At 27.1% G+C, this 10,898-nt stretch overlaps 5 protein-coding genes across 8 annotated transcripts; 2 read left to right on the forward strand and 3 right to left on the reverse strand.

Annotated features, from left to right (window-relative positions):
* Window positions 1-139: 139 nt before the first annotated feature.
* On the reverse strand, window positions 140-3,309 carry LOC123261139 (39S ribosomal protein L41, mitochondrial). 3 transcript variants are annotated; one of them, XM_044722653.1, is made up of 3 exons: window positions 3,223-3,309; window positions 2,172-2,340; window positions 140-809 (listed from the first exon to the last, which is right to left on the reverse strand). In XM_044722653.1, exons 2-3 carry the CDS (start codon window positions 2,329-2,331, stop codon window positions 430-432), a joined length of 540 nt encoding a protein of 179 aa, XP_044578588.1. In that variant the 5' UTR covers window positions 2,332-2,340; window positions 3,223-3,309; the 3' UTR covers window positions 140-429. The 3 variants fall into 3 exon arrangements, with proteins under 3 accessions (XP_044578588.1, XP_044578587.1, XP_044578589.1); XM_044722652.1 differs by lacking the exon at window positions 3,223-3,309 and adding an exon at window positions 2,891-2,996; XM_044722654.1 differs by lacking the exon at window positions 3,223-3,309 and adding an exon at window positions 2,893-2,983 and having other exon boundaries at window positions 2,172-2,349.
* On the forward strand, window positions 3,248-5,174 carry LOC123261132 (mannose-6-phosphate isomerase). The gene is made up of 3 exons (XM_044722644.1): window positions 3,248-3,899; window positions 4,331-4,498; window positions 4,577-5,174. The coding sequence occupies exons 1-3, from the start codon at window positions 3,248-3,250 to the stop codon at window positions 4,969-4,971; spliced, it is 1,215 nt and encodes a 404-aa protein (XP_044578579.1). The 3' UTR covers window positions 4,972-5,174.
* On the reverse strand, window positions 4,532-7,004 carry LOC123261133 (general transcription factor IIF subunit 2). Of its 2 annotated transcripts, none has more exons than XM_044722645.1 (6): window positions 6,776-7,004; window positions 6,524-6,675; window positions 5,466-5,680; window positions 5,227-5,370; window positions 4,962-5,135; window positions 4,532-4,843 (listed from the first exon to the last, which is right to left on the reverse strand). In XM_044722645.1, the coding sequence occupies exons 1-5, from the start codon at window positions 6,931-6,933 to the stop codon at window positions 4,983-4,985; spliced, it is 822 nt and encodes a 273-aa protein (XP_044578580.1). In that variant the 5' UTR covers window positions 6,934-7,004; the 3' UTR covers window positions 4,532-4,843; window positions 4,962-4,982. The 2 variants fall into 2 exon arrangements, with proteins under 2 accessions (XP_044578580.1, XP_044578581.1); XM_044722646.1 differs by having other exon boundaries at window positions 4,704-4,843; window positions 4,977-5,135; window positions 6,776-7,002.
* Window positions 7,005-7,236: 232 nt separating this feature from the next.
* On the forward strand, window positions 7,237-8,817 carry LOC123261140 (60S ribosomal protein L30-like). The gene is made up of 3 exons (XM_044722655.1): window positions 7,237-7,410; window positions 7,920-8,065; window positions 8,596-8,817. Exons 1-3 carry the CDS (start codon window positions 7,390-7,392, stop codon window positions 8,771-8,773), a joined length of 345 nt encoding a protein of 114 aa, XP_044578590.1. The 5' UTR covers window positions 7,237-7,389; the 3' UTR covers window positions 8,774-8,817.
* Window positions 8,810-10,697, reverse strand: LOC123261136 (very-long-chain (3R)-3-hydroxyacyl-CoA dehydratase hpo-8). Its single transcript, XM_044722648.1, has 4 exons — window positions 10,451-10,697; window positions 10,257-10,377; window positions 9,044-9,461; window positions 8,810-8,966 (listed from the first exon to the last, which is right to left on the reverse strand). Exons 1-4 carry the CDS (start codon window positions 10,540-10,542, stop codon window positions 8,884-8,886), a joined length of 714 nt encoding a protein of 237 aa, XP_044578583.1. The 5' UTR covers window positions 10,543-10,697; the 3' UTR covers window positions 8,810-8,883.
* Between the last annotated feature and the right edge of the window lie 201 nt (window positions 10,698-10,898).

Here is a 10,898-nt window from a genome sequence, read left to right on the forward strand (position 1 = left end):
ATAGCAATTACATAAAAAATTAGCCAGTGGATTGATAACTTAATATTAATGATCTATTGTACGTAAAGTGCACGTAGAACCTTATATATTAATATACATATTTAATTAATTAATTAATTAATTATCGAAAAATTAATAATTATTAACGATATTAAAGTTATTATTGAATAAATATATACAAAGAGGCTAGTAGAATTTTTTTAAGTCCAATTGCTTTTTATGATGGTGATTTATAAACGAAAAAAAAAACTATGAAATAGGTCCACTAGTTTTTAGTATCTCGCATGAAATAATTGTTCAATAACAATTAATTATACATGTGAAAATACTTACATAATCACGTTCTACGACAATAAATGATATATAATAAAGATAAAAATAAACAGAATAATTAATTAAAATAATAACTGTTCAATTGTTATAATTTTTCTATTTTTCTTGTTCATTTTCATTTTTTATTGGCCACCCGAACGAAGGAGGAGCTTCGTGAGTAAACAAGTCGCTTCCTGTTTTTTGAGATTGCGCCAGAGCTTCTTCAGGAGTCAGAGACTCTTCAATGCTCGGCTCCAGGGGCTGCCCGTTCTCGTCCAGCTTTCCAGCCTGGAAATCTTGTTTTATTTTTTCTGCGTAAATCAGGTCGAACAACAACTCTGCAGTGAACTTTGGCTGCTTCTCGACTGTCGAACGGTAAGACACGTAGGGTTGAAGCTCGAAGCCTTTGAGGTCTGGTACAACGAGCTCGGGGATCATTTCTGGGACGTCGATCCAAAGGCCGTCTTTTTCATACCCTGTATCTCTGACTCCTCGTTCTGGAATTTAATTATAGTTTATTATTAATTTGTTAATATCTTATTTCGCGTTACTAGAACCATAAGGGCGTATAAAAAATTTTTTTTTACTCCAATCAATGTAAAAATATTAAAAACATTAACATCTATGGAAAAAACGAAAAAAAAAATTTTTTTTGTGATACGCCCTTATGGTTTTAAGAAAACATTTTTCTAAAACCATAAGGACGTATCCTGTTTTTTTTCGGTTTATTATCAATTATAGGTTGGAGTAAGAAAAAAAATTGCTAAGGTGATAGAAATTATCACTCCACAACTTAATTTATATCAACAAATATTTATTTGAGTGAAAAAACGAATGAAAAATTAAGAAAAAATAAATTCATAACAACTTGAGAACAATCGGTATGTCTTCAAGTTAATAAAATTAGCCTCAAAGTTTTTCAAAATTGATTTTTTTTTTACTTCAGATCTATTTACAATTAACAAAAGAGTTTTGTAAGCCATTTAGAACTGTAATTTTAAAAAAGTTATTCAAAAAGAACTTTGTTCTTGAGAATTGTTATGATTCTTCAATACCAATATCTTGAAGCAAGTTTGATGACCTAAATGATTTTTGTACATCAGGCACTGTCCCACAAAATATCATCGGTATTATCAAAGTTTAATTTTCAGCCATGGTCATAGTTTATAAATTTTTTTGTCATTATCTAGTTAAAAAAAAAATTAAGAAATCTTTTTTTTTTTACTTTTATAATCTTAGACACAGATGATCCTGACGATAGAGATGGCATTGGAGTAATACTCTGATGAATTTATTTTTCCTTAATTTTTTATTAGTTTTCTCACTTAGATAAATATTTGTTGACATAAATCAAGTTGTGGAGTGATATTCTATTACCTTTGCAATTTTTTTTCTTACTCTGACCCATAATTGATGATAAACCGAAAAAACAGGATACGCCCTTATGGTTTTAGAAAAATGTTTTCTTAAAACCATAAGGGCGTATCACAAAAAAAAATTTTTTTTTCGTTTTTTCCATAGATGTTAATATTTTCAACATTTTTACATTGATTGGAGCAAAAAAAAATTTTTTTATACGCCCTTATGGTTCTAGTAACGCGATTTATTAATAATTTATTGACATCTGTCAATTTTTTGGATTTTTGTAAATAAATTATTTTTTAAAATTTTAATATAAAAATTTCACTGAATTTTTTTTTTTTTTTTCCCCCCAGTTAATTTGTAGTGTAATATGATACTGTCTTGTCCACATTCCTGATATACAAATTATTATTGATAATTATGGACGATAATATTAACTACAATAAAAATAAAATGAATAATGTTTATCAAGATCATATTTATGGGAGAGTACTTACTGGCTATAGGGATCAATGGATGAGGTTTTACTCGTTGTCTCTCCTTGAAATCTCTTGTACCAGCTTTTCCGTAGAACAAAAATTTCCTGATGTTTCTTTTACCACACAGGGTGCTGGAGGTGGATATACCTCGAGTGAGTGTTAGAATTGGTAGTGACATTTTTTTAATCTGCAATTTGAAAATGACATTTGTAATTTTTTAGCTTCTAAAAAATTTTTTTTAATAAATAACTCTAAAAATTATCAGATGCCTCTCAATTTCAATAAAATTTATGAAAATTAATTTAGCAGATATTTAATAATTTTTAAAATTTTATAACAAATAAATTATGGCAAAAAAAATTATAAAAAAAAATTGACATGTAGAAATTTTAAGAAATTAAAAATGCAATTTTTTGGAAGTAATTTTTTTAATAAATAAAATTAAAAAATCTTTAAGTGACTGCTAACTTTAATGTCATACAAAATTTTTTGTTGAACCAAAAATGAACTTTTTATTTAATTCTAAAAATATTTTTTAGCAAAAATATAATTTTAACTTAAAAATAAAAAACTATAACAATACTTTTACAAGAATAAAATACTTGCGGCTCATTTATTTAATGACAGTCAAATTAATAATCAAACATTTTACTTATCAGAGTGTCAAATAAAATTTAATTTCAACTAAATTTTATTTAAAAAAATTTTTAATTCAATAATTTAAACAATGAACTTACCTTTATTAATTACAGGTTTAAAAAATGTATGCTTATTTTCTTACAACACTTATTTTGAGGTTATGTATCTACCCGACAAGTAGAGACAATATTTTGATATATATATATATATATCATGTGTAGATAAAATTGACAGTAATTATAAAACTTCTTGTATTTATGTCAAAACGCTACGTATGCATACATATTTCAAGTGTTTAATCTTATGCACAAAAATACTAACTAATTATTAAATAATTTTTTTTATTTAAATTTAATTAATTAAAAAAAAAGTAAGTATTTTTTGGAGTAAAAAAATTTTTTATCTTTTATCTTTATATAATACTACTTACGATAAATTTATTCTAGACTAACAGCATGGAACTCGAGTGTGCAGTTCAAAATTACGATTGGGGCAAGAAGGGCATGGCAAGCAGCGTAGCTCAGCTGATTAAATCATCATCTCCGGAGCTGAATATTGAGCAAGACAAACCCTACGCTGAACTATGGATGGGAACCCACGTAAACGGCCCGTCATTCATCAAAGGAACCAAAGAATCACTAGCAGATTACATCACCAAAGACTCCAACAGTCACGTGCTAGGTGACAAAGTAAAAGAAGTATTCGGCAACACTTTGCCATTTTTATTCAAGGTCCTTTCGATCGACAAAGCGCTCTCCATCCAAGCACATCCAGCCAAAGCTCACGCAGAGGATCTCCATAAATTATTTCCCTCTGTCTACAAAGATCCCAATCACAAACCAGAGCTCGCCATTGCTTTGACACCCTTCCAAGGGCTCTGTGGTTTCCGTCCGGTACAGGAGATTAGGTTTCATTTAAAATCAATCCCCGAGCTGGTTGCGCTGTGCGATCAGACGGCGATTGATGATTTTTTCAACTGCCAAGGTGATGCTCAGATTCATTTGAAGAAATGTTTTAAAAGCTTGCTTACTTTTGCAACTACTGATGGAAATTCTGGTATTGTCACTCAGCAGTTGATCAATTTTCTTAACCGACTGTCTCAAATGAGTAAGAATTTATAATAATAAAGTCAGCCGAGATTTTTTATTTTTTTACTTTGCTTAATTTATTAAATTAAAACTAGAAAATATTCTTAAAAAATTGCACTTATAGTTTTTGAAGTTTTTAACAAACGAAAACATTTTTTTTTTATTTTTTTGTAATAATTTTTTAATAAAAAAAAATCATAAAAATTTTTAGTCAGCTAACTTTATTTTCATAATTAAAAATATAATCAGGATATATAATAGTGATATTGAAAATTTTTTTAACAAATAAATTAAAGCAAGAATTTATTTAAAAAATTCTATTTTTAGAGGCTTTAAAAAATTATAGATGCAATTTTCTGAACCTAGTTAATTAAAAAAAAAAATCTTTCAAAATCTTCAAAATATGTTTAAATATTAACACTGCAAAATAATTATTTAAATTAATTACAGATAACGACAATAGAGAAAAATTGAATGGAAATCTCTTCGAAAGACTTCATCAAGATTTTCCAGGCGATATTGGGTGCTTTGGAATTTATTTTTTTAATTACATAAATTTGAATCCTGGAGAAGCGCTGTATCTTGGACCAAATGTTCCTCATGCTTACTTGTACGGCGGTAAGAATAATTAAATTGAAGATAAAATGTGAATTTAATTGAAAATAGTTATTTTATTTTGATATTATTTATATACAGACTGCGTAGAGTGCATGGCGTGTTCGGACAATGTCGTTCGTGCTGGGCTTACTCCAAAATTCAAGGACGTGCCGACACTAATTGAAATGTTGTCATATGAAAGTCAGTCGTATAATAAATTTGAGCCAAAAAAAATAGATGAATTTGCGGAAGTTTTTCAGCCACCGATAAAAGATTTCGCAGTGACAAAAATTCAAATTCCTGGCAGTAAAAGTTATAAATTTGTACCGGTCAATTCAGCTTCTATAGTGATAATTATCCAAGGATCTGTAAAGATATTTGACAAGGTTTATAAACGAGGATCAGTATTATTTACACCTGCCAATACTGAGCTAGCAGTGACTAATTTAGAGGAAGAAAAAGCCTTGATTTTTCAAGCTTTTGCTAATGTTTAACTTACTGATTGTTAATTAGAATCCTCAGATTCTTCCTTTACACCATCAGCTGGTTTTTCATCAGTTTTATAATGACGATACTCGGGTTTTAATTCCCACATATTACGGTGGGGATTTTTAATATTGTAACTACAGACTTCGCTGAGAATTTCTTTTAAGTATACCTGTACAAATAAAATAGCACAATTTTGTTAATAATTATTGATTGTTGATACTGCGTATGATATTATTTAAATTTTGTAAATAAATACTTACGACAGGCTGGCGAGTTATTTTTACTAAATCTTTAATATTGTAATACTGATGCTTTTCAAATGCTGCGAACAACATGTCCAGTACAGCGTCTTTGTCATCACGCATTTTTTTACCTTCAGCTTTCTTCTTTTCAGCATATTCAATCTAAAAAATATAAATAATAATTACAATTATTTATATATTATATCATTTTTTTAAGAAATATTAAACTTAAAAATTTTATATTAAAAAAAACTTACGTTATGTTTATGGTCCGAAACTGGCTTAAAGTTTTGTACAACTTTGGATATTTGCTGTATAGCTCTCACAGGAACAGCCGCTTTCTTAATACTCGACAACTTTAATTTCATATAACAATTGTCAGCGTAAGGGCGACATTCTAGTTTCTGTACAATTTTACCTTCCATACATAATTTGTCTCCTTCTGGTACTACCGCGTCAGAATTAGTACAAGCTGCAACAATTATAAATTATATAATAATCATTCATCATGATGAGTGTAACATCGGAATGAGCTTATATCTTTAAAACATATATTATATACATAATTATCTTGTGAACTATTGACATTTTTAAAGATATAAGCTCATCCCGATATTACACTCATCAAGACCTTTCATTTGCGTACCCACATCAATTTTTCATATATTTATATATATTATATATATGTATATATGAAAAATATATCAAAAATGCATGTGGGTACTCAAATGAAAGCTCTTGATGAGTGTACCATCGAGATGAGCTTATATCTTTAAAAACGTCAATAGTTCAAAAAGTACAGTGCAATTTAACATAATTAAGAAATGACCATGAATATCGTGAACTATTGACATTTTTAAAGATATAAGTTCATCCCGACATTACACTCATCGAGACCTTTCATTTGAGTACCCACATCAATATTTCATATATTTATATATATTGTATATATATATACATGAAAAATATATCAAAAATGCATGTGGGTATTCAAATGAAAGCTCTTGATGAGTGTAACATCGGAATGAGCTTATATCTTTAAAATATATATTATATATATATATATATATATATATATATATATGAATATATGAAAAATATATCAAAAATGCTTGTGGGTATTCAAATGAAAGCTCTTGATGAATGTATCATCGGGATGAGCTTATATCTTTAAAAACGTCAATAGTTAAAGAAGTACAGTGCAATTTAACAAAAGTCATTATTTAATAAAGCAAAATTTTATTTATTTATAGTTCACAAGCCACGGCAGTCACATAGTGACTGCAAGGTTACTAGTATCGAATAAAAAACGTACGTGATATATGAGAAAAAACACCCAGTGTTTGATGTTTTACTTGACTAACATCTAACTTGTGCTGCTTGGGAATGTCTTCTTCACCAGGGTCCTTCAGAGCTAACACGGCTTCTGATAATCCTAGTGTTACTTCAGCTTTCTCTCCAGGTACTCTTAAAAAAAAAAAAAAAAAAAAAAAAATAAATAAATAAATAAATTATCTTAACTTGGATAAGTTTTAAATATTAAAATAAAAATATATAAAATACATACTTTGTTATTTTAAGTTTACCAACTTCAATAGTACCCGGTGCCTTTTCCCATTTATTAGCAATGTACTTAGGTACTTTAACTAACCACACTCCTCGTCCAACATTACTTAAATCTAAATCTTTTTCAGAGTGTATTGATGAGTTTGGTCCAGTCGACATTTTTATTTATTTATATATTATATATTTATCAACACCTGAGATAACAAGATATATTATACAATTTTTAACCTAAGTATATAAATTATTATTTTATTTATCAGTTAGAAGTTTTTTAACATTTATTTATATTAATTAAGTTATATAAATATTTATCCAACTACAAAAAAACTAATTAACGTGACTATCTCCAACGATAACGGCATTATTAATAAAATTAATAAATAGCAAATATAAGTTATATATATTTATGTTGACTTTTGAAAGTGCTGCCCTCTTTGCCAACTTGTTGAAAATATAAAAGTAATTTTTAATATTTTCTTTTGCCTGCGGTTTATTTAACCATCTTCGCGTAGTGCACATCAATTATCGTTTTATTGCGATAAAAAAAAGTATTTAAGATACTTTGGAGTGTTGAATATTTATAATTACAATCGGATAATAAATAATTCCATAAAAATGGTTGCACAAAAGAAACAAGTAAGTAAATAACAATTACGCCACGTGTTAACCTCACTTTCCCGATTGTTAATTATTATGATACTGAAATTATAAGAAATTTATTAATTCTTTAAATTTTTATTACAAAACAATTAAAAAAAAAAAAAAAAATGTATTTTTTTAATTCACACTTACAATTTTTTTCTTAATAATTTAATTGTCATAAAAATCTAAAAAATTATATAAAAATAAAGTTAGCCGACATCTACAAAATTTTATGATTTTTTTTATTAAAGAATTATTACAAAAGAATAAAAAAAAATTTTTTTCATTTGTTAAAAACTTCAAAAACTATAAGTGAAATTTTTTAAAAATATTTTTTAGTTATAATTTAATAAATTAAGCAAAATAAAAAAATCAAAAATGTCGGCTAACGTTATTTATTATTATAAAAATTATCTGGTGTCTGTTAAATTTAGTATCATATTATTGATGTTATTTTTCATTAATTTATAATAATAATAATTATTATTATTAATGAATTTTAGAAAAAGGCGATGGAGAGCATCAACTCGAGGCTCGCGTTGGTGATGAAATCGGGTAAATACGTTTTGGGGTACAAGCAAACATTAAAATCTCTCAGACAAGGCAAAGCTAAGCTTGTGATCATCGCCAACAATACTCCACCATTGAGGTAATTTTATTTCACCACTCGGTTTTTAGACGGTACTCCCACTTTTTTTTTTTTTTTTTTTTTTTTTTTTAATAAATTAACGACATGTGCGGCGATAAATCTTATCACTTTAAACAAGCATGATTGTTATGTTTGTAAAAATTATTCACACATGTAAAATAACTTATCGAAAATTAATATTCAAAAATGTAAGTCGTCAAAGTTTTTTTTATCACCATATTGCACATCAATGTAAATATCCGTTTGAAAATATTGATTGAAAAGAATTAAAAATGATGAAATTCGAATTCTTTTCAATAATTTCAATTCTTTTGTTTGCATGAGATATACAGTTTGCATGGAGTGACTTCTTCTCAATTCTTTTCAATCAGTATTCTTAACCAGGGATGTATAATTAAATTAATTAATTAAGTGAAATAATTATTTATTTAACAAAATTATAATTTAACCGTCTAAATATCGCTTTAATATTATATGATTTAAAAAAAAAAAAAGAAAAAAAAAAAATTATTATTTTTTATATAATTTAGAAAATCAGAAATCGAGTACTACGCAATGTTGGCCAAGACTGGAGTTCACCATTATACTGGCAACAACATTGAACTCGGTACAGCTTGCGGTAAATACTTCAGAGTTTGTACTCTCTCAATCACCGATCCGGGTAACTCAGATATTATTAAATCCATGCCAACCGGCGACCAAGCATAAAAACTCAATACCCATTGTATTTAATAAACTTTTCACTTAAAAATCAGATCTTGTTTATTTATTTTAAGTCTCTTGTACATTAAACCTTTGATACTTTGGAGTGTATAAAATTAATGAGCTTTGCCGGCTTTGGCTCCTGGTCCTAGAATTTTCTTCCTCTGACTAAACATGTGTAAGTACAGATGAGGAAATACTGAAAATTGATCATTAAATTTTATTAATTTATCCTTCAATAGTGTTAATTAATTTCACGGTTTTTTTTTAACTTACGAGGAATGTAGAGTAACATAATTGCTATAAGAAGATAGTGGTAGCTGAATGTCATGTTCCATGAATTGGGAAGAGCGTAACTCCACGCATCGGGATGCTTTTGTGCGTACTGTTGGGCAGAATAGAAGCACAGGAGTTCTCCAGTAACTCCAATAGGATACAAGAATATGAAGGTGGTGTATCTTAACCATACGAGGAAATGCGGAACGAATCCTACGAGATTCGCGAAGTAATATCCGTACCGAATTATTTCAGTTACTGACCAGGCTAGCAATGCTATCGGCAAGCCTGTGGATGCGGCTGCTGCTGTTGGAGGTGTTGCTAGCAGCACTCCGACCACTACCATGACTCGGCTAAAAACTTGGAATGTCGTTATCACTGGATTCGACCTTACAAGACCAGTGAATGCGTGTAAAATCTAAAAAAATTAATTTTAATTATACTTTTTCATTAAAATAATAATTTGTAATGGAATGGTTCAAATTTTTGATATTTAAACAAAAGTTCAAAATTTAATTTTATAAAAAAAAATGTGTTATTTATTTTTTAAATTAATATTTTCGATGAAAATTAATTTAGCAGATATTTAATAATTTTTAGAACTTTTGTTAATAAATAAATCATAGTTAAAAAAATTGACATTTAGAAATTAAAAATACAATTTTTTAAAAATAATTTTTTAGAGTTAATTTAATTGTTAAATAAAATTAAAAATTTGTCAAGTGACAGCTAACTTTAATGTCATATATTTTCGCTGTAATGACAAAATTAAAATACATAATTATTAAAAAATTTGAACCTTTCATTATGAATCTTAAATGACATTAAAGTTAGCAGTCATTAGAGAATTTTTTAATTTTTTTTAACAAAAAATTTGTTCAAAAAAATTGGAATTTTTATTAAAAATTGCAATTATAACTATTAAAAAAAAAAAAATATTATCAAATATCTGCTAAATTTATATTCATGAATCATAATTTTAGAATAATAGCGGAAATATTGGTTTTTTTTTTTTTTAATCATGGCACATTTTTTTTATAAAATTAAATTTTGAACTTTTGTTTAAAAATATTTTTTATACGATAAATATTTTCGCCGTAATATCAAAAATTTTAAAATTGCGGCTAAAAATTTAGCTCTGATCACAAAATTTTAAATATTTAAATTAGCATATAAAATAGTGAACTTAATAATTTTAATTTTGTAAATTTACTTCAAAAACAGCAGCATTTTGATAAATCATCAACGACGAAAAAACCGTGTCCCAGAGACTTTGACCCTTGAAATGATTGGTGAAATAGTACCGCTTGAGAAGACATAAAATATAACTCCACCTGAATAAAAAAATTTTTTAAAATTAAATTTAGTGAACTTTGAACTTGTAATTGATTATAAAATTACACTTACCCAATTACTAGAATAAGATTGTAAGATATTAAATAAATTTTAGCAATAGTACTTATACTTTGAGGTTGTTTGGCTTTTGTTTTCTTATCCATTGTTATTTATTTTAAATAAATATATTAAATAATAATTAATATTAATAATAAGAGATACGAGTTATCAACAGTCTCTCAGCAGTGGTCGTTCACTATGACTCGGCGTTATGAGCTCCGACAATTTCCTCTCATCAACTAATACTTCAGGCTTTCCATTTACATAATAAGTTGTATGACTAGTTTTTTTTTTTTTTTTTATTTTAAATTAAATTCTGAATTATTTTGTGTACTTTTGTAGACATAATTTATTCACTATTGTATTGTGTTGGTAGTAATTATAAAGTGAAATTTTCGAGTAACCTAAAAAAAAACAAACGGTTTGTTTATGTAATACAACAATCTGCATAATATCTGTG

The sequence above is a fragment of the Cotesia glomerata genome, linkage group LG3 (assembly GCF_020080835.1).
Source record: "Cotesia glomerata isolate CgM1 linkage group LG3, MPM_Cglom_v2.3, whole genome shotgun sequence".
Taxonomy (NCBI): domain Eukaryota; kingdom Metazoa; phylum Arthropoda; class Insecta; order Hymenoptera; family Braconidae; genus Cotesia; species Cotesia glomerata.

What these genes read in the sequence shown, in the direction of transcription:
- LOC123261133 (XM_044722645.1), bottom strand. Translation starts at nt 6,933, where the DNA reads ATGTCGACTGGACCAAACTCATCAATACACTCTGAAAAAGATTTAGAT. An exon ending in TTTCGGACCATAAACATAAC is followed by an intron (nt 5,371 to 5,465) that starts GTAAGTTTTTTT and finishes TATATTTTTTAG; the next exon opens with ATTGAATATGCTGAAAAGAA. An exon ending in AAATAACTCGCCAGCCTGTC is followed by an intron (nt 5,136 to 5,226) that starts GTAAGTATTTAT and finishes TTATTTGTACAG; the next exon opens with GTATACTTAAAAGAAATTCT.
- LOC123261139 (XM_044722653.1), bottom strand. Translation starts at nt 2,331, where the DNA reads ATGTCACTACCAATTCTAACACTCACTCGAGGTATATCCACCTCCAGC. An exon ending in TCCATTGATCCCTATAGCCA is followed by an intron (nt 810 to 2,171) that starts GTAAGTACTCTC and finishes ATTAAATTCCAG; the next exon opens with AACGAGGAGTCAGAGATACA.
- LOC123261136 (XM_044722648.1), bottom strand. Translation starts at nt 10,542, where the DNA reads ATGGATAAGAAAACAAAAGCCAAACAACCTCAAAGTATAAGTACTATT. An exon ending in AATCTTATTCTAGTAATTGG is followed by an intron (nt 10,378 to 10,450) that starts GTAAGTGTAATT and finishes TTTTTTATTCAG; the next exon opens with GTGGAGTTATATTTTATGTC. An exon ending in TATGTTACTCTACATTCCTC is followed by an intron (nt 8,967 to 9,043) that starts GTAAGTTAAAAA and finishes ATCAATTTTCAG; the next exon opens with TATTTCCTCATCTGTACTTA.
- LOC123261132 (XM_044722644.1), top strand. Translation starts at nt 3,248, where the DNA reads ATGGAACTCGAGTGTGCAGTTCAAAATTACGATTGGGGCAAGAAGGGC. An exon ending in TAACCGACTGTCTCAAATGA is followed by an intron (nt 3,900 to 4,330) that starts GTAAGAATTTAT and finishes AATTAATTACAG; the next exon opens with ATAACGACAATAGAGAAAAA. An exon ending in TCATGCTTACTTGTACGGCG is followed by an intron (nt 4,499 to 4,576) that starts GTAAGAATAATT and finishes ATTTATATACAG; the next exon opens with ACTGCGTAGAGTGCATGGCG.
- LOC123261140 (XM_044722655.1), top strand. Translation starts at nt 7,390, where the DNA reads ATGGTTGCACAAAAGAAACAA. An exon ending in TGGTTGCACAAAAGAAACAA is followed by an intron (nt 7,411 to 7,919) that starts GTAAGTAAATAA and finishes AATGAATTTTAG; the next exon opens with AAAAAGGCGATGGAGAGCAT. An exon ending in AACAATACTCCACCATTGAG is followed by an intron (nt 8,066 to 8,595) that starts GTAATTTTATTT and finishes TATATAATTTAG; the next exon opens with AAAATCAGAAATCGAGTACT.